At 39.8% G+C, this 21,242-nt stretch overlaps 1 protein-coding gene and 1 long non-coding RNA gene across 5 annotated transcripts in view; one reads left to right on the plus strand and one right to left on the minus strand.

Annotated features, from left to right (window-relative positions):
* Positions 1 to 19,635, plus strand: part of GPC3 (glypican 3) — a 691,493-nt gene extending 671,858 nt beyond the window's left edge. Inside the window, exon 8 of the mRNA XM_020969857.2 lies at positions 19,250 to 19,635. Within this exon, the coding sequence (XP_020825516.1) occupies positions 19,250 to 19,419 (170 nt within the window). The 3' untranslated portion in view covers positions 19,420 to 19,635. The remainder of the gene's footprint in view (positions 1 to 19,249) is intronic.
* LOC110196545 (uncharacterized) overlaps positions 1 to 21,242 on the minus strand; it is a 218,124-nt gene that overhangs the window by 119,025 nt on the left and 77,857 nt on the right. The gene's annotated exons all lie outside the window — the stretch shown is intronic.

The raw sequence follows: 21,242 nt of genomic DNA on the forward strand, positions 1-21,242 counted from the left end.
TATCTTTATAATGTTGTTGCTACTGTAAAAATAGCTCTTCTGATTCTGCTCACTTAGATTTGCATCAGGTCACACAAATCATCTCAGTTTTCCCTGAATTGATCCCTGTTCTCATTTCTGTGGGCATAATAGTATTCCATTATATTCATCCCCAGTTTCTTCATCGGTAAAATGGGGGTGATAATAATAGCACCTCTTTCACAGGGTTATTGTGAAAATCAAATGAGATGATGTATGTAAAGCACTTAGCAAACTTTAAATCACAGAAGTGTGAGTTTCTATCATCATCATTATACCTTAAATCAAGAGACAGGAATCATTTCTCTGTGTAGCAAGAAGCTCTAGAACTGTTGGACGATAAGAAGGTAATCACTGGGTTTCTCTGTCATTTGGAGCTAGAATGGCAGCTGCTTACTGGACCTCAATGTGTTGGCCTTCTCCTTCTCTGCTTCATTGGGAAAAACAGGATTCGTGGTTCTGTATCACACAGAACCTGCTTGAAGAATGAGAGGCTCAGAGAAGCAGTGCTGGTTTGCCCAAGGTCACACAGCAAGTTAGTAGCAGAGGCTGGATCTCCTGACTCCATTCATCAAGGGTCTATCTACACTCACCTACATGTGCTTCCTTAGATGGGGATCTCCGTCTCCTGCATGCCTTTTGTCCCTGTTGTGCTCCCTTCTCCTTTTAGCGACCCAGCTCAGCCCTCACCCCCCACAGGCTGCTGGTGCCTTCTCTTCTGAGACCACCATCTAATCCATATGTACGTTGTATGGACCTAGTTGACATGTTTTCTCACCCGTGAGACTGGGAACTCCTTGAAGGCAGGGACTGAATTTCCTTTGTATCCCATGGGCATATAATCAGTGCTTTTTGATTTGTTCTAAAGAGCGGGATGTAGTTGGGTCTGTGGAAGGACATAGTAGGTGAAGACCAATGGGAAGCTGGTCAGGAAGACCAGCAAAAAGGCTGCTCCTTCTCTAAGGGAGAAGCGACAGGGCCTGAATGAGGATGGTGGCTGTGTGCATAGAGAGAAGGCATAAACAAGAGCTAATGATGAGAGCTAACATTTCTAGAGCACCTACTGTGCCCCAGGCACTGTGCCAAGTGCTTTACAGTTATTGTCTCATCTGGTCCTCACAACAACCCTGGAAGGTAGGTGCTATTCTTAGCCCAATATTACAGATGAGGAAACTGAGGCAGACAATGGTTAAAAGAGATTTGCCCTGGGTCACACAGCCTGTAAGTTTTGGAGGTAGGATTTGAACTCAGGTCTTCCTGATTCCAGGCCCAGCACTCTAACCACTGCACCACCTCACTGATGAATAGAAGAGAGAGTGTAGAGACAGAAGCAATAATTAGCAGTGGTAGGAGAGAATCAAGAATAAAGGAGGAATCCAAGGTTGTGAACTTTAAAGAATGGAAGGAGGGTAGTGCCTACAGCAGAAATCAGGAAATGAGGGTAGGGGGGGAGTTTTCCGAGAAAATGGGTTCTATTTTGAACCAACTGACTTTAAGATACCTCTGAGACATCCAGCAAGCAGCTGAAGAGGAGGACTAAAAAACAGAGTTGGGAGTAATCTGCACAGAGAACAGAGTTGAACCTAATGGAAGCTGATGAGATCACCAAAAGAAAGAATATATAAAGAGACTGGAGGATAGAGACTGGGGCTAGTTAAAGGACAGGGTGTGGATGGTAATCTAACAAGGGAAATAGAACATAGATTAATCAAGCCAGCTTGAGATCTCTCTCCATATAGATATAGATATAGATATAGATATAGATATAGATATAGATATAGATATAGATATAGATAGAGAGAGAGCTACATATATAGAGAGGTAGAGATAGAGAGAAAGATATATATAGAGAGAGATATCAGGAAATTAGAGAACTGAGAGAGCAGGGCCATGAAAACCCAAGGAAAAAAGAATCCTCAGGAACACAGTGTAGTCAAGTGCAGCAAGTGCCATAGAGAGGTAAAGAAGGATTAGCACTGGAGGCAGAGCCAAGATGGTGGAGTGAAAGCAGTGACTTGCTTCAGCTCTCCCCCAAACCCCTCCAAATACTCATAAAAAATGGCTCTAAACAAATTATAAAGCAGCAGAACCTACAAAAAGACAGAGTGAAACAAATTTCCAGCCCAAGACAACCTGGATGGTTGATCAGAAAGGTATATCCCACCGGGCTGGGAGTGCAGCGCGGCGTGGGCGCGCAGGCCTCAGCGGACCTGGAGCAGGCCTTAGAGGACTGAATCTCGGGCAGCTATGGAGGTTTCCAGACTCCTCAATCCACCAATGCCAAAGACAACTTAGAAAGTCAGTGGGAAAAGTCTGTTTCTGTTGGTGCTGAGACAGGAAGGCAGGGTCTCAGTTCCATTCCTCAAGAGCGTGGACGGGTGGGGGGGGGGCGGCGGGGGCCGCAGCTGCTTCCCAAGCTTCCAGCCCAGAGACTGAGGGGAAATCTACTGGATGATCAGAGAGGGATTGCAGGGATCTCTTTGCCAGTGCTGAGGCAGGAATCTCTTGCTTTGCCCCTGTTTGGATCTGGGTCACAGTTCTAGGCTATGTTGCTGGGGTGAGGAGGAGCGTTGGCATGGTGGAGCTTGTAGTGGCTATGGGGAGGAACCCCTCCTCACAGTTACAGGACAGAAAGGAGTACTTGTGGTCACAGGCCAGGAAAGGAGTAAACACCTCGCCCCTTATCATACCACCTTGCAAGAACTGAAAGTTTACAGGTCCCTACAAGTATCTCTGAAAACAGCTACACAAACACCTGAAGCTTGGGACAGTACATTCTCCACATTGGAAGCAGACTCTTACCTTAACAAGGAGTTTAAAACTCAAGTAATTGGCCAGGATCATGAGTAAGCAGCACAAAAAGAGTCAGACTATATTATCTTACTTTGGTGACAAAGAAGATCAAAATATACAACCAGAAGAAGACAACAAAGTCAAAGCTCCTACATCCAAAGCCTCCAAGAAAAATATGAATCAGTCCCAGGCCTTGGAAGAGCTCAAAAGGGATTTTGAGAAGTAAGGGAAGCAGAGGAAAAACTGGGAAGAGAAATGAGACTGATGCAAGAAAATCACGAAAAACAAGTCAACAGCTTGCTAAAGGAGACCCAAAAAAATACTGAAGAAAATAACACCTTAAAAAATAGCCTAACCCAAATGGCAAAAGAGGTCCAAAAAGCCAATGAAGGAGAAGAATGCCCTAAAAAGCAAAATTGGCCAAATGGAAAAGGAAGTCCAAAAGATTACTGAAGAAAATACTTCCTTAAAAATTAGAATAGAGCAATTGGAAGCTAGTGACTTTATGAGAAATCAAGACACTGTAAAACAAATCCAAAAGAATGAAAAATTAGAAAACAATGTGAAATATCTCATTGGAAAAACAACTGACCTGGAAAATAGATCCAGGAGAGAGAATTTAAAAATTATTGGACTATCTGAAAGCCATGATCAAAAAAAGAGCCTAGACATCATCTTTCAAGAAATTATCAAGGAAAACTGCCCTGATAGTCTAGAACCAGAGGGTAAAATAGAAATGGAAAGAATCCACAGATCTCCTCCTGAAAGAGATCCCCAAAGGAAAACTCCTAGGAATATTATAGCCAAATTCCAGAGTTCCCAGGTCAAGGAGAAAATATTACAAGCTGCCAGAAGGAAACAATTCAAGTACTGTGGAAACACAATCAGGATAACACAAGATTTAGCAGCTTCTACATTAAAGGAATACAGGGCATGGAATATAATATTCCGGAGGGCAAAGGAGATAGGATTACAACCAAGAATCACCTACCCAGCAAAACTGAGTATAATCCTTCAGGGGAAAAAATGGTCATTCAGTGAAATAGAGGACTTTCAAGCATTCTTGATGAAAAGACCAGAGCTGAATAGAAAATTTGACTTTCAAATACAGGACTCAAGTGGAACATGAAGAGGTAAACAGGAAGAGAAATCATAAGACTTATTAAGACTTGAACTGTTTACATTCCTGCATGGAAAGATGATATTTATAACTCATGAGACCTTTGTCAGTATTAGGGTAGTTGGAGGAAAAAAATTATATGTATGTATAGATAGATAGATAGATAGATAGATAGATAGATAGATAGATAGAGGGCACAGGGTGAGTTGAAGATTAAGGGGTCATATCTGGAGAATAAAATTAAGGGATGAGAGGATGATACTTGGAGAAGAAGAAAGGGAGAGGTAGAATGGGGTAAATTTTCTCAAAAAAAAACAGAAAAGAAAAGTCTCTTACAGTGGAGGGGAAACGGGGGAAGGTGAGAGGGAATGAGTGAATCTTATTCTCATAGGATTTGGCTTAAGGAGGGAATAACATACACATTCAATTGGGTATGGAAATCTGTCTTACCCTACAGGAAAATAGGGGGAGAAGAGGACAAGAGAGCAGGGGGATGATAGAGAGGAGGGCAGATTGGGAAAGGGGGTAATCAGAAGCAAATACTTCTGAGGAGGGACAGGGTCAAAAGAAAGAATAGAATAAATGGGAGGGCAGGATAGGATTAAGGGAAATAGAGTTAGTTTTTTACAATATGTCTACTATGGACGTGTTTTGCATAACTGCACACGTACAACCTATATTGAGTTGCTTGCCTTTTCAATGAGGGTGGGTGGGGAGAGAGGAAGAGAGAAAATTTGAAACCTAAAGTTTTAAAAACGTATGTTTAAAAAAAAAGTTTTCACATGCTACTGGGAAATAAGAAATACAGGAAATGGGGTACAAAAGTCTATCCTGCCCTACAGGAAAATAGAAGGGGAAGGGGATAAGAGAAGGGGGGAGAGATAGAAGAAAGGACAGACTAGGGGAAGGGATATTCAGAATGCATGCCATCTTGGGGGGGGAGGGGTGAGATGGGCTGAAAATTTGGAACTCAAAAACTTGTGGAAGTGAATGTTGGAAACTAAAAATAAATAAATTTATATTTAAAAAAAAAGGATGAGCACTAAGAGAAGGTCACGGGGGGAGAAGCTAGGGGGAGGGAGGGCAGAGGTAGATTGATCTCAGTCAAATGGGAGAATTGGATGCCAGATTGCAAAGGGTTGATATCATTATAGCTAGCAATTAAAAATAATAGCATTTATATAGGACTTTAACATTTGGAAAGTACTTTACAAATATTATCTCATTTTATCTTCACAATAACCCTAGGAGGTAAATGCTAGTATTATTCCCAATTTCCAGATGAGGAAACAGAGTCAGGATCTGAAATCAGGTCTTCCTGACTCTAAGTCCTGTGCTCTATAAACTCCTTGAAGAAGGAGGGAGAATAACATGGGGGCTTGTAATAATTGATAACAGTATCTGGATGGAGTATACATTGAAAGAGGAGAGAGTGCTAAGTGATGGAGTCCCAAAGGAGGTCTGGAGCAGATGGGGAGGAACAAAGAATGTATCCAGTCTTCCTCCTGCCTCAGCGTTTCAGGTAGTATGAGATAACATGTACCCAATCCTTTGTTGGGGGGGGGAGTGGGGGGTGGTGGCTAGTGATGGCCAGGTGTCCATGACTGTGAGAATGGGAGGTACATGAGAGGAATAGGGTTAAAGAAGAAGGGAGGTGCAGAGGGTGCAGTAGAAGGACAGGAATGAAGTTGTACACGGGAGTTTTCACCTAGAAAGTTTTGACTGTGAATATGAAGGATCTGGAGAAGAGGATGAATTTATTAGGAACAGGATTCTTACACTCTTCCTAGCAACTGCAACTCAGTTCCAAAATCCAAATGGAATGGTGATTTGATGTCTTTCCTGGAGAGGGGTGGGTGGATGTGGGGCTGGTGTGTGTGTGTGTGAAAGAGAGAGAGAGTGAGAGAGAGAGAGAGATCATCCCATGAAACCCCTTCATTTTTAACAGGTGGGTAAACTGAGGCCCAGAGAGGTTAAGTGACTTGTCTAAGATCAAAGAGGTGACATGTAGCAGTACCAGAATTTTAACCCATGACCTTTGACTCCAAGTCCTGGTGGAGTACCTAGATTTGAGTCCCATCTCCAACTAACTGTTTGACTGTGGGCAAAGTCACTTCCCCTCTCTGGATCTCAGTTTCCTCATCTGTAAAATGGGAAACACAATATCTCTACTGTGTACATCACAGGGTGACTGTACTGTCAGTATGTGCTACCTCTGTATCCCACTCTAAGGAAGCCTGCCCTGGGGCTTTTCTGAATGGGAGCTTGGGCTCCTGGGTGCCCAGGCAGAGGCCCAGTTAGCAGAATCGGAGGTCAATTGGTTCTCGTCTGATCAGCCGAGTGTGGCTGGGCCTCTCTTTTAGTTCTCTGTACATTTGACGTGCTTCGGTGAGGACCTTTACTCAGGTTTCTTTAGTTTCCACATCAGGTGGGAATCCTCATTAAGAAACAGGAGCAATCTTTTAAAAATTAGAACCAAGCATTCCTCCCTACCCCCAACCCAAGTGTGCTTCTAAGACCCTCTATGAAAAACTGAGGGTGGTTATTTTCATTTTAGCAACAGGGGATTTTTGCTCACACTGTTTTCTGTGTCTGGGAGGCCCTCCTTCCCCTTCATCACTTTTTGAATTCCTACCCATCCTTTAAAGCCCAATTCAGATGTCACCTCCTTTAGGAAGACTTCTTTGAATCCACTCTTGCCTCCCTCCCCCACCCTGGCCCCATGGGTAATGGCCTCCTACCCTAACCTCACAAAGCACTTTGAGTTGCACTGCTCAAATGCATTTATCATGCCATATTGTATATGATAGTGATTGATCTATGTTGTGTCTAATTCTTCTGTGAGGGCAGAAATGGTGTTAATATTAGCTAAACTTTGCATCTTCCTCTTCACCTAGCACAGTGTTTTTGCTTATGGAAGGTACTCTCGAAATTTGTATTGAATTGAAACTGTACCTAGGTCATGAATAATAACAATATCTCACAGTTCTGTAGCACTTGAAGGTGGACAACACCCTTTCTTTATCCATGCTGTCAAATCAATACCTAATAACCCCCTTGTGCTGCATGTGCTCTTCTCATCTCCACTGAAAGATGAAGGCATTGAGGCCCCCAGAGCCTAAATGCCTACACAGCTTGGAAGTGACAGAAGTGGTATTGGAATGAAGGTCTTCCTGAGCCCAAGTACAGTGCTCTGCTACATCCCACTGTCTCTCAGGATGGGCGTGATGCCTAGGAACTGAGTCTGTCATAACTGAATGCCCTTTAAAAATATGAGAGTTCTGCCACAAACAAGGAGCTATGGGGGCAGCAGTCTGGGGCTCTGGAGCTATAAGGCCTTGGATGGGTCTAGACTTCATCAAAGTGAGGTCTGTGAGGTCTTTCCTTGGAGCTCTCCAGGGTCCTAGACTGTCTGCAACTCAGTAGGCCAGAGCCCTGTATCCATGTCTAACCTACTGTCTTGACCCTTGTTCTCCTTATTTTAGACTACTATTGATACCAGCCACCTAACTTGACCGTAGTTGGGCACCTTTTCCCAGGACCTGTCCACCCCATGCCAAAGAACAAAAATTCAAGTCCAAGGACTTCTTCCATTCTTTGTCAATGGGCAACAGGAGCTTTACCCCTCTCCTTTCCACCTAAATTATGATCCTCATTGATTTCCATGAACACATTGATTATCTTGGTGGCTAAAATGGGTCAGTGATGGGGCCAAGGAAAAGGAATGATAGCTCTGAACCAACAACATCCACAGGAATGATACACATACAAAAGGAGAATTTCCAGGTAAGATGAAAAGATCAGAAGCATTAGCTCTTCCCCAACCCCTTCACTAGTCATAAAATGCTAATCAAAGCCCTTCTCCTCCAACCAAGAATAAGGAGGGGAAAAACAAGAACAGAAAATGCAGAGAGCAGCCTTTTGGGAGGGGGAAAAAATTTTAACTAGAGCCTAGGCACACAAAGAAATTATAAATAAATACAAAAAGAAGTTAAGCATTAAATATCTACTTTATCTACCATAACACAATAAAACTAGTAATTCATACAGACCTAAATGGAGTGATATACTGAACAATGAGTGGGTCAAATAAGAAACCATAGAAACAATTTTGTAAAGCCATATACTAACATTTTGGAGATACAACTAAAGTAACCATAGGAAAAAGATCTATCTCAGAAAACGTATCAACAAAATAAAAAGAGGATTGACTTAGCATGAATTTTTTAAGAAAAATAACACTAGAAAAATCAACAAGTTAACCTCAAAAAGCACAAAAAGGAATAATTTGTGGAGATCAGAGGAGGGAAAAAAATCAAAAGAAAAGGACTATAGAAATAGCCAAGAGTTTTTCTGAATACTAACAAAACTGATAAGCCATTAACTAACCTGATCAAAAAAAAAGGAGGAAAATCAAAAAGAATGAGATGAATTCACCACAAAGAGGAAATAAAAATAAACGGCTGTTTATCTACAAAACTGTAAAATCCTCAAGTTAATAAAATTAGAAATGGAAACCCTAAATAACCCCAAAAAGAAAAATAGAACAAGTCATAAATGAAGTACCAAAGGGAGAGAGTGGAGAAATAGTCTAGATCAATGTACTAGTAAATTCTTTCAAATATTAAAAGAGAAATTAATACCTATATTATTATTCTTACCTGAAAATGAAGGCACTGGAACAAGATGCCTTTACCAGACAAATATTATCCTGATACCCAAATTAAGGAAGGATTCAAGTAAAGAAAGAACAATAAACCAAACTCACTATTGCATACTGAGGAAAAATTTTTTAAATAAAATCTTAGCAAAGAGACTACAGCAATATAGCCAAGAAATTACTCACTTAGCACCAAGTTGGAGTTATACCAGGTATGCAAGGATGGTTCAATATTAAGAAAACAATGCCTATAATTAATAATATTTTAAAATTTACAATCATCTCAAGAGGATCAGAAAAAAAGCCTCTGACAAAACAAAACATTCACGCATGTTAAAGAGTCTAAAAAGCATAGGCTCGGAAGACCTTTCTTTAATATGAACAAAAATATGTTTAAAGACAAGAGCTAGTATTATTTGCAAAGGTAAAACAATGGAAGCTGTCCCAATTACTACTGGAGAAAAACAAGGATGTTCCTCTCCCCACAGTATTTTATATCATTCTAGAAAATCTAGTTTTACAAATATGACAGGAGAAGGACACATGATCATAGCTTGAAAGCTGGAAGGAATCTTGGAGATTGCTTAGTCCACCCTCTTCACTGTACAGATAAGGAAACAGAGACCTAAATAGGTAAAAAATGACTTTCCTAAAATAACCCAGGTACAAGTGGGATAGGAAAGATTCAAACCTCAGTCCTCTGATTCCTGTCTGGGCTTTTTCTACTACAGTAAAGTCAAAGCACAGGCATTGGCAAAAGGATATAAATTATCCCTACTTTCAAATGACATGTAGGTTTGCTTAGTTAATAGCAGAAAATCTGAAGAAATCTAAAACACCTAGGTGAGGGTGTGGATACAGTGCAGGACCTGTAGTTGGGAAGACCTGAATTCAAATCCAGCCAAAGACACTTACTAGCTGTGTGACCTTAGGAAATTTACTTAGCCTCTGTCTCAGTTTCCTCATCTGTAAAATGGGAATAATAAAAGCATACACCTCCCAGCATATGCATGTGTTGTGAAGATAAAATAATATTTCTAAAGTGCTTTGCAAAATTTAAATGCTATATACAGGCTAGCCATTATTATTAATCGAGACAATGCCATCAGAAAAGCTATAAGATACAAAATAAATCCACAAAAATCAACATTTACATATATTGCTTACAAAACATCTTATCGCTAAACAGCAAGACACTCTGAACATTTATAAATACAACCACAAAACACTCTTGATACTGTGCCCACGACATTTAAAAGGCCTTTACACAAATACAATGCAGTTGGACTAAGAAGAGAAGTTGTGAATTGGAAGAAGCTTTTATGTCAAATATTTAAGAGAAGTCTGAAGCCCACAGGATATATACAGATAGTTTTGTACTGATTTTCTATATGAGACCGAGAGGTATTCTCCAGCAGGTCAAAAGATATGGAAAAAATAGGTTTTAGAAGAAGAAATATAAAAAAAATTCTAAATCACTAATAGTAAGAGGAATGTAAATAAAACAACTCTACTGATTAAAAAAAATTTAAATAAAATCCTGGCAAAACCACTATATATAAACAAATAAATATATATCCAAAAATTATTCACATGATCAGGTTGGATTTATACCAGGGATGCAAGGATGTTTGAACACTGGGAAAAACAATGAGCATAATTAATATACACAGATGTGTTGATTTCCCTACGTAAGACTTAGAGCCATTCTCCAATAAGTCTAAAGATATAAACAAACAACTTTTTTTTTCTTTTTTAAGGCAATTAGGGTTAAGTGACTTGCCCACGGTCACACAGCTAGCAAGTGTCAAGTTTTTGGTCTGAGATTGGATTTGAACTCAGGTCCTCCTGACTTCAGGGCTGGTGCTCTATCCACTGGGCCACCTAGCTGCCCCCATCGAACAGCTTTTAGATGAAATGTGAAAGAAAATGTCACTAATATCACTAATAGTAAAAGGAAATGAAACAACTCTAATGAATATAGATTCAAAATTTTTAAATAAAATCTTGGCAAAAAAAAAACTACAGCAATATATCCAAAGAAATTATTCAATATGATCAAGTTTATACTTGGGATTTACAGTAAAGAACCAAGGATGTTGGAACATTAGGAAAACAACTAACATCATTGATCTTCTTAAAAAATAAAACCATCCAAGACCAGTTGATTATACCAAAAGGTGCCAAAAAAGTTTTTGACAATGTAAAAACTTCATTTATGCTAAAAACCCTACAAAGCATAGGCACAGTAAGGACTTTTTTTTTGGACATTTTTTTAATATGATAAAAAAAAGTCTAAAGCCAAAAGCTAGCATTATATACAAGAGGGGAAACATAAGTTTTCCAATGAATATGAAAATAAAGCAGGGCTGCCCCTTCCTTTGCCTTCTGTTATCTGCTATAATTCTAAAATTGCTAGCAATAGAAATAATATTAGAGAAAAAAGAACTTAAAGAAATTAAAAGCATGCAAGAGATAAAAAGCTATCCTTATTTTCTGATGACATGATGGTTTACTTGGTTTGTTTGCTGATTATTTAAGTTTTCTAATTGAGTCAATTAATAGCTTAAGTAAAGTAACAGGATACAAAATAAATGCACAAAAATTACCAACTTTTCTATTAAGCAATAACAAAAGGATATGGTAGAAAGGAAATTTACATTAAAAATAGCTACCAAAATTCATAAAATATCTGGGAGTCAGTCTGTCAAGGCACATACTACTACTAATAGCTAGCATTTATATAGGGCTTTAAGAATTATAGGGTGGCTAGGTGGTGCTGGGCCTGGAGGCAGGAAGACTCATCTTACTGAGTTCAAATCTGGTCTCAAACACTTACTAGGTATGTGACCCTGGGCAAGTCACTTAACACCATTTGCTTCAGTTTCCTCATCTGTAAAATGAGCTGGAGAAGGAAATGGTAAACCACTCTAGTATCTCTGCCAAGAAAACCCCAAATGCAGTCATGAAGAGTCAGACACAACTGAAAAACAAATGAATGCTAAGGATTGCAAAATACTTTACATACGTTATCTTATTTGAATTTCACAATAACTTTGTGAATGAAGTGTTATTATCATCCCTGTTTTAGTTTTGCAGATGAGATAATTGAAGCAAAAAGAAGTTAAGTGACTTGCTCAGGGTCACATAGTGTCTGAGGCAGCATTCAAACTCAGGTCTTTCTAATTCCAACCAATCAATAAGCTCTCTCTGTTAATCAATAAGTAACTGTTAAGCTCCTACTGTATTCCAGACACTGCACTAAGTGGTGAGCATACAAAAAGAGACAAAAATAGCCTCTGCCCTCAAAGAGCTCACAATCTAACAGTAGAGACAGCATGCAAACAAATATAAATATAAATGTAAACAAGCTATAGCCTGATGAATAGGAATACATGATGAATGGGAAACAACAGAAGAAAAGTGTTAGAATTAAGAGGGGTTAGGAAAGGCTTGCTGAAAAGATGGCATTTTAGTTGGAAAAGGAAGTCAGGAAGGCCAGTAGGTGAAGTTGAGAAGAGAGAGTTTTCCAGACATGGGGGATAGATAGCCCAAAGCCAAGAGACAAGACGAGGGCCTGCACCAGGATGGGGACAGTGTCAGAGGAAAGGGGCATGTTCCAGAGGTGATGCAAAGGTGAAATCAACAGGATGTGTTGCCTTGGCAACAGATTGGCTATGGCATGTATGAGATAGGGAGGAGTCAAGAAATGACGAGGGACTGACAAGATGCCCCTCTCTAGTAATAGAGAAGGTGGAACAGGAGGTTTAGAAAGAAAGCTAATGAGGTCTGTTTTGGACATGTTGAGTTCAAGGTGTCCACTGGCCATCCAGTTCACATGTCTGGAAGGCAGTTGGAGATGGGAAACTGGAGGTCAGCAGAGAGATTGGGGCAGGAAAGACAGATTTGAGAATCATAAGCATAGAGATGGTTATTAAATCCATGGGAGCTGATGAATTATCAAGTGAAGTAGTATAGAGAGAGAAGAGGGGCTCAGGACAGAACCCTGAGGGCCACCTTCAGTTAGAGGGCATGATCTGGAAGGTGATCCAGCAAAGGAGACTGAGAAGGAGGATTTTCAGTAGTATACTAAACTATCAAGGTGATATTTTATTGAGCTTGAAAAAATAATAAAATTCAAGTCAACAAAAAAGGCAAAAAGATAGCCCCTCCCCTGAGGGTGCATTCTAATGGGGGGGGGGGAACAACATGAGAACAACTAGGAAGCTACAAAATGTAGAAAGAGGAGATAATCCTAATTCTATAGTTTAAACCTCTTCTACCTACCTAACCCTAAATGTGCAAGCTGAACATGGATATGCTACCTAAATATTAAAACTCATTAAAAAAGAGAACAAGAGGAGGTAGCTTTCACAACTATGGCTGGGGGTGGCAGGTGGGAGGAGAATTATTAGCCAAAAAAGGGATAGAGGTGATCACAATCGATTGAAAAAAAAAACTATAGCAGAAAATAGCACTAATAAGAGCCTAATACTCCAAATATGAGTGTCCCAAAAGACTTTTGCTGACACCTTGTATATAGGCTATTCACATAAACATCTAAACATTATGAAAAGAACTGCAGACCATTAACGACTATGTGTGAAAGATTGCTTAATAAGAGAAATGCAAAGCAAAATAACAATAATGACAGGTAGCAATTATATAGGGCTTCAAGGTTTGCAAAGTGCTTTACAAATATTGTCTCATCTGACCCTCACATCAACCTTAGAAGGCAGGTGCTATTATAATCCCTATTTTACAAATAAGGAAACTGAAATAGGTAGGATCACACAGCTAATAAGTGGCTGAGGTAGGCTTTGAACTCAAATCTTCTTCACTTTAGTCTAGGTCAAATTCCCTGTCTACTGGGCCACCTAGCTGCCTTTAAATCAAAACAACTCTGATTTCACTTCACATCCAGCCAAATATGACAAAAGATGGGAATAGTCAATGTTTGGGAATTGTGGAAACAGGCATACTAGTATACTCGTAGCGCAGTTGTGAATTTGTCCAAACATTCTGGAAGGCAATTTGAAATGGAGCAATCCATTGAGACAAAAATATTGAGACCCTTTGACCCAGAGATCCCACTGTCAGGTGGGCTACACCAAAATAAGGGTGTCCCAAGGTATACATACCAAGAAAATCAAAGATAGAAAGGTCCACACACACCAAACTAGTCGTAGAATTCTAGTTATTTTGCAATAGGAAGTAACTGGGAACAAAATCTATGCCCGTCAACTGGAGAATGACTCAATAAGTTTTGACATGTGAATGTAATAAAATATTATTACACCACACGAAATGAAGATGAAAACTACAGAAAAGCATGGTAAGACATATAAACTTATGCTAAAAGAAGTAAGCAAGGGGCAGCTAGGTGGTGCAGTAGATAGAGCATCGGCCCTGGAGTCAGGAGGACCTGAGTTCAAATCTGACCTCAAACACATGATACTTCCTAGCTGTCTGACCCTAGGCAAGTCACTTAACCCCAATTGCCTCACTCTAAAAAAGTTAAATTTTAAAAAGTAAGCAAAACCAGGAAAATAATATGCATACTACCACTATACTAACCGTTGTCAACAACAACAAAAGAGCCAAACTGAGTGCTTGTTCATCATAATGAACAAGATTGGACACCTCCCCCCCCCTGAAAATTTGAGAATATACCTCCCTCCCATCTTTGCAGGAAGAATATGGGTGTGGAACACTGTCAGACTCAGTTGTTCTGTTGGTTAGTTTTCTTAAACTGATTTGTTTTCCTCTTTTGTATTTTTTAGGGAATGGATCTCTAAGTGGGTGAAGACATTTTTGGAAATAAGTGATATAAAAACAAATATATGAATAAAAAGGTTTTAAACAGCTCATGAATCAACAAGCGTGATCCAAAATGCAAGCAGTCAGTGTTGGAGAGGTTGTGGAAAGAAATTGGTCTGATCGTTTTTAAAAACAATTTGCCACTATGTGGGGAGAAATTCACTATACTGTTCATAGCCTTCGACCCAGTGGTCCTCCTTCTGGGCATATATCCTAAGGAGGGCAAAGACAAGTCCAATACAGACAAAAATATTCAGAGCACTGACTATGGAAGGAAAAAAAGACTGAGAACAAAATGGCCATCCATTCATTAGGAATGTTATTTTGCTAAAAGAAATGAAGAATATAAGGAATTTAGAGGAACTTTGTAAGGCTTGTCTGAAGTGAGGGAGGAGAGAACGCAGAACCAAAAGAACAACGCACACCATTGCTCTAGTGACATAAACGATAACAGAAAATGGCAAGCTACGAGAAAGTATAATGACTAATATTCTTCTCAAGGAACGGATCATGAAACATGCCTCCCTCCTCTCTTTTCCTTTATACTAGTGGCTGCTAAATCTTTGTGATGCTGATTATGGCTCCTCAGTACTTGAACTCCTTTGGTCTGCTAGCAATATTTTTTCTTTGACCTGGAAGCTCTGGATTTTGGCTATATTTTTCTTGGCAGTTTTTATTTGGCATTTCTTTCAGGAATTGACCAGCAGATTCTTTCTATTTTCATTTTGCCCTCTGGTTATAAGAGATCCAGGCAATTTTATTTTAAGACTTCTTGAAAAATGATGGCAAGTCTCTTGTTTTCGGTCATGGCTTTATGATAGTCCAATTATTTTTCAATTATCTCTCAATCTATTTTCCAGGTCAGTTGTATTTGCTATGAGATTTCTTTTTCAATTTTTCTTCTTTTTTTCAGCCTTTTGACTTCATTTTATTAAATCTTCTTATCTCATGAAGTCATTTATTTCTATTTAGTCCATTCTAATTTTCAGGGAGTGTTTTGCTTGGGCAAGGTTTTGCACCTCTTATGCCAAGATGTTAATTCTCTTTAGAATTCTTTTCTCCACAGATCGCATTTATTTTCTAATTTTTTCCTCTGGTCTCATTTCATTTATAAAATCATTTTAGCTCTTCTAAAAGAAACCTCTTGCTTCATCACTTTCAGGAATTCTAGTTAAACTTGTGCCAAAGCTGTTTTTTTCTTTGAGGCTTTGCCGGTAGATGTTTTGGTACCATTCTCTTCTTGGTCTGTTTCTTGGGTGTCTCTGTCACTATAATAGCTCCTTATTGTGGGGCTTTTTAGTTTGTTTGCTTATTCTTCTAGCCTTATTTCCTGACTTTGTATGTTGTGTTAGGGCCAGTGTTGAGGTCAGAGCCACACAGCTGCTGCTTCCTTCTATACTTGCTCCACACTCAGTACAAAGCCTAGAGCCTGTGACTTCATTCTGCTCTGTACTACCACTCCTAGATGTGGGTCGCCTTCTCTGAATACTGTGGATCTGTGATACAACACTGAGTAAGGACAGAAGTGCCTGTTGGCAACCATTCTTGCTTCCTGCACAAGATTATGTGCCAGACCTGAGACCTCTTCTTTCCCTGGTGCTCATCTAGTACCTGTGCTGAAGGCCCCAGGGCATGCACCTGGCCATACTCAGTCCCCAGTGTCAACAGACCTCTCTATCTGTCTCCCTTTGCCAACCTGAGCTGGAAATATGACTCAATGTGATTTTTTTCCTTAGATTTCTTGATTATGACTTAGTTTGATTCATTTTATAGTTCTTTGTAAAACAGTTGTGGGGAAGAGTTTTGTTGTACTTCTTCCTGCTGTTTGGTCATCTTGACTGGGCTCTACCGCCTTCCTCTCTGTAGAGGCCTCAGGGATATAGAGTGTGTTACATGGCATGAGACAAGGTTGTTGTGTTGACTTGTTTTGTTTAAGTGATTTTCTTTCTTGGGCAGATAGGTGGTGGACTAGATAGAGTGCCAGGCCTGGAGTAAGAAAGACCCGAGTTCTAATTCAGCCTCCGACACTTATTACCTGTGTGACCCTGGGCAAGTCACTTAACCTCTGCTTCCTCATTTATAAAATGGTAATAATAATAATAGCACCTTCCCTCCCAGGATTGTTGTGAGGATCAAATGAGAACATAATTGTAAAGCACTTAGCACAATGCCTGGCACATAGTAAGGACTATATAGATGTTAGCTATTATCCATGATTATTATTAAGGAGGGGGGTTCAAGTAAAAGTGTCATTAAGGCAGTAGTATGTAGCAATTCATTAAGTAAATTAATCGTCATGGCCAAGTAGGGTTTATATCAAGTGTACAGGGCTTGATCAACATCAGAGAAATTAAAATTTTTACAATGACAAAACACTTCTGCTAAAAAACTAAAAAACTGATAGACAAAAACTTTTGATAAGGTATATATTTGTGATTTAAAAATAACAGCTATACAGGAATGTTCCCCTCAACAAAATTTTTAAAAAATCTACCATGAAGCAAGAGCCAATATAATATGAAATGGAGAAATGTTAGAAACATTATCACTAAAAATAGACACAAAGGAAGGACTCCTACCCTTGCTGCTTTTATTTGACAAGACATTGAAAATTCTTACCACCTCAATGAGATAAGAAAAAGAGAAGATAGATGGTCAGCCATTGGAAGTTAGGTCAAGATATCATTATTTGCTGATAACACAATAATATAGAAAATCCAACTGCATGAAATTTAAAAAGAAATAAGAATGAGTGCAACAAAGTAATAATATTAAGAATTAACCATCTTCATACATATTAACTCCAAATAAAGAACAAGAAGATATAATTTTAAAAAAAAAGAAATCCTCCAAACTTTCAAATATTTGTGTAATCGCCTGCATAGGAATACAAAGGACCTATAAAAAGACTATAAACCTATAATGACTGAAATCAAGAGAGACCTAAATAACTGGAGGGTTATTCAATTTTTATGTATGAGTCAGTTATACTCCCAAATTAATATATATAACCAGTGTGATAACAAGGATGCATCTCTATGGAATTAGAAAAAAGCCAAGCAGGCAAGAGTATCAGGAGTAGGTATGCTGAAGAGAAAAGTTGATAAAGATGGACTTATATTCCTAAACTTTGAAATATATCACTAAATGGTTACAATTGTTTGATATGGGGCTAGCTATAGAGAAATAGATCAGTGAAATGGAATAGATATACCAAATATACAGCAAAAAATTGCATTCAATAAACCTATGAAAAATAAAATCCTAGGCAGGGCTTCATTATTTAACAAATCTATATGGAAAAATTGATTTGTAATTATGTGGGAAAGGAATTAGAAAGCACATCTCAGGCACTAAAGCCCAGGAAATTCCAGCCAGATGAGAAGCCTAAGAAGAAGAAAAGAACGTAGAATAGAAGTATTTATCTCAATTGTGAAGGGGAGATTTTTTTTTAATTCAACAACTCAGGAATTATTAGGAAATTATTAGAATAATTAGAGAATACTTATTGCAAATACAAAAGATAAATTCAATTCCATTTAATAAGTACTATATTTATTAAGTGCCTATTATATCCAAGGTACTTTGCAAAGATAAGGAGGGGAAGTATTCCAGATGCCTGTGCAAAGGCTCTGACACAGAAGAGAAAATGTTGTACCCAAAGAACATCAAGTAGGCCAGTTTGGCTCAAACAGTTTGCATTTATCCTAGAGGAAATAGGGAGTCACTGACACTGCTGGAGCAGAGGAGGGACACAATCATACTTCTGCTTTGAGAATATCTTGTTGGTAATTGTGTGGAGGCCATAGTGGACAGGAGAGAAACTAGAGGCAGGGAAAGCATTTAGGACACTGTTGAAAAAGTCCAGGTGAGGGTTAAATGAGGGCCTAAAGCAAGGTAGTGGCTGTGTAGGGAGAGAGATGAGATAAGATGCTGTGGCAGGAGAACTGACAAATTTGGGCAGATGATTGCAGATGGGAGGAGGGGAGGGGGAGGGAAAGAAAAGAGTTGAGCGACATGACATCCAGAATACATAAGGAACTGGTGACAAGTCATGGTGATAACGCACAGGGCCTAGATCAAGGGTGAGGAGCCTCTGGCCTTGAGGCCACATGTGGCCCTCTAGGTCCTCAAGTGGGATCCTTTGAATCCAAACTTCACAGAACAAATCCCCTTGATAAAAGGATTTGTTCTGTAAAACCTGGACTCAGGCAGAGGGCCGCATCCAAAGACCTAGAGGGCCCTAGACGTTCAAATGATAGGAATAATCTTCAAATGGGGAAGCACAAATCACAATCGCTTGAAAAATATACTCAACTTCACAAATAATTGAAGAGACAAACTAAAACAATTTAGAGGTACCACCTCATAACCATCAAATTGACAAAAATAAGTAAACACAATGGGGGGAAATTAGGAGCAATGTGTAGACTAATTCACTGCTGCTGAAATTGGAAACTTGTAGAATCTTTCAGAAGACTCTATCAATGTACAGGAAAAGTTACCAAAAAATTGCCCTTCCCGCTGAGACAACAATTCCATCGTTGGGAATATATTCTGAAAGTGTTACATGAAAAAGAAAAAAAGGAGTTAGTTATCTGTTCCCCGTTTTACAGCAGCATGATATATAATGGAGGGGCTGTATAAATGCCCAGCCATCAGGGGTAGTTAAATTATGGAACTTAATGTAATTTCTCAAGTATGAGGAATATAAGGAAATACAGAAAGACCTTTCTGAAAATAATGCACATTTTTTGCAATCAGAACCAAAGAAGGGAGTACTGTATCCTGGATCTGATGCCAAGGCTAACGCTGGATTCCTTCCTTTCTCTTTACAGAACTGGCATATGACCTGGAAGTGGATGAAGCCCCTTTGAACAAGCAGCTTCTGAACCAGCAAAGCAAAGAAGGCAACAGTGTGAAAAGCCTTGGGTCGGGGAACTCCTTGCTGGGGCTTCTGGCTGGTGGCCTGCTTTATGTGCTGTGCTTCTTTGTGTTGGTCCACTGACTTAACAATGCAACCCCCCACCTTCCTGGTACCCTTCTCTTTGTGATGCCCCTTTGCAAAGGCAGTCTCCTTGGGAGCTATCTCTTCTGTCCTGTTCGATTTTGTCCTGTCTTGTCTGTCTGTCATCTGTCTCTTTCCCAAACAGTAAGTGGAAGAGAGACAACGTGTTATGTTTTGTAAAATAAAATGGTATCTTTGCAAGGATGGTGAACATTAGTGGCCGTCTCAGTGCTGTCATTGTACAAAGAACATCACTCCAAGCTATAGCCTGAGGGAAGAAAGACCGTGTGGCCCACATACCTTTTTTCTCTCGAAGGTATGCATGTGTCAAGGTGGGGGATGTCTGCAAACATCACCAACTGTCAAGTCCAAACGTGTTGCATATTTTAAAACCTGCTGGAGGGTGGTAGCCACAGGGGTTCCTCTGTTTCTAGATTCTCAGTTCTCTCCCCAGGACAATGGATGTAAGCTCTAAAACCTGCCATTGGGCCCACATAACTGAGTGCTTCCACCGTGGCAGGTCTGGGGTATTCCTAAGAGTCTACGTGGGGAGGGGGTGGTAACTATGTAGTGTGTCTTTACTGAGACTTCACTGTCTCTGCCTTAATCCAACTCAACAAACATTCTGTAAACACCTCCCTATGTGCAGGTCACCGAGTCTGAGACTAGGGGAAGATGGATGGCTGAACAAAGATGTCTGGGAGCTTAGCATCTAAGAGTCACGTTGACCAGTGCAAACGCACCCAGTACCTGCATGTTTTAGCCACGGGTACTTAATCAGTGATGATTTGCTGAAAACATTCAGTAAAAGGCAAGTGATACAACTAACCAAGTCCCACACAAAATCAGACAGTTTGTCAAGTATGTCCACCTCCAGGTCCCTCGTTTCTTTTATAGTCAAGAGAGGATGAGATCCTTCAATCACAGTTAGGGAGCAGCAGCCAAAGCAGGAGGGGAACCCACCGTCTCTGAATGCAGATCCTTGTCCCAGTATCCACTTTCAGTAATTCTCACAATAAGTCTTAGACAAGAAGAAAACATATTACCCTCATTTCACAAATCAGGAAACTGAGTCTCAAGGAAGGGAAGTGATTTGCTCCAACTTATACAGCAAGTAAATGGCCGATCTGGGACTGGAATCAAAGTTTCTTGACTCCCAACCCCACTCCTTTTCAATGTTTTGCCAGACACAAACCTCATCTGTGTAATATTTGACATTGCTATTGTCCCTCTCTATTCTCAAATGGGAGAGAGCCTCAGGGCAGGTGATGGGGAAAGCCAATAACCAGATGGTACAGAGAAAAAAGACAATCCCCAAATGCCTGAACTAGCCTCCTAGAGCCTTGCCCCACTTTGACCATTCTACCAGCTCAGGCCAAGACTGAGGAAATGGGGGGAGGGTGACCCCAGCCCCAGGGGCTGTGTTGTCCCTGACCTTTCTGGGCCCTTGAACGTCAGGCATTATCTCAGGGTTGTGTTTTTCATTGTATTCTTTTATTCATAAACTATTAGTGCATTGATAAATTTAATGAACATTCAAAAAACAATCTTTGGGACTGATTTAATCCCTCTTCCATGTTACAGTCCCTCAAATACTTAAATGCAGTGACCACTGGGGAGGTAGCATAGTGCAATGGGAAGTCTTGGGTGTTGAGTTCAAGGACATAGGTTCAAATCCTTACTCTGCAACTGACTACTTACGTACCCTAGGACAAGTCACTTTCTTTCTCCCTGTGCCTTAGTTTCCTCCTCTGTAAAATGAGGGGGTAGAACTAGATGGGCTCTGAGGTCCTTTCTACCTCCAAATCCTCCATCATATGATC

The sequence above is a fragment of the Phascolarctos cinereus genome, unplaced genomic scaffold, assembly GCF_003287225.1.
Source record: "Phascolarctos cinereus isolate Bilbo 61053 unplaced genomic scaffold, phaCin_HiC Scaffold_8;HRSCAF=390, whole genome shotgun sequence".
Classification (NCBI taxonomy): Eukaryota; Metazoa; Chordata; class Mammalia; order Diprotodontia; family Phascolarctidae; genus Phascolarctos; species Phascolarctos cinereus.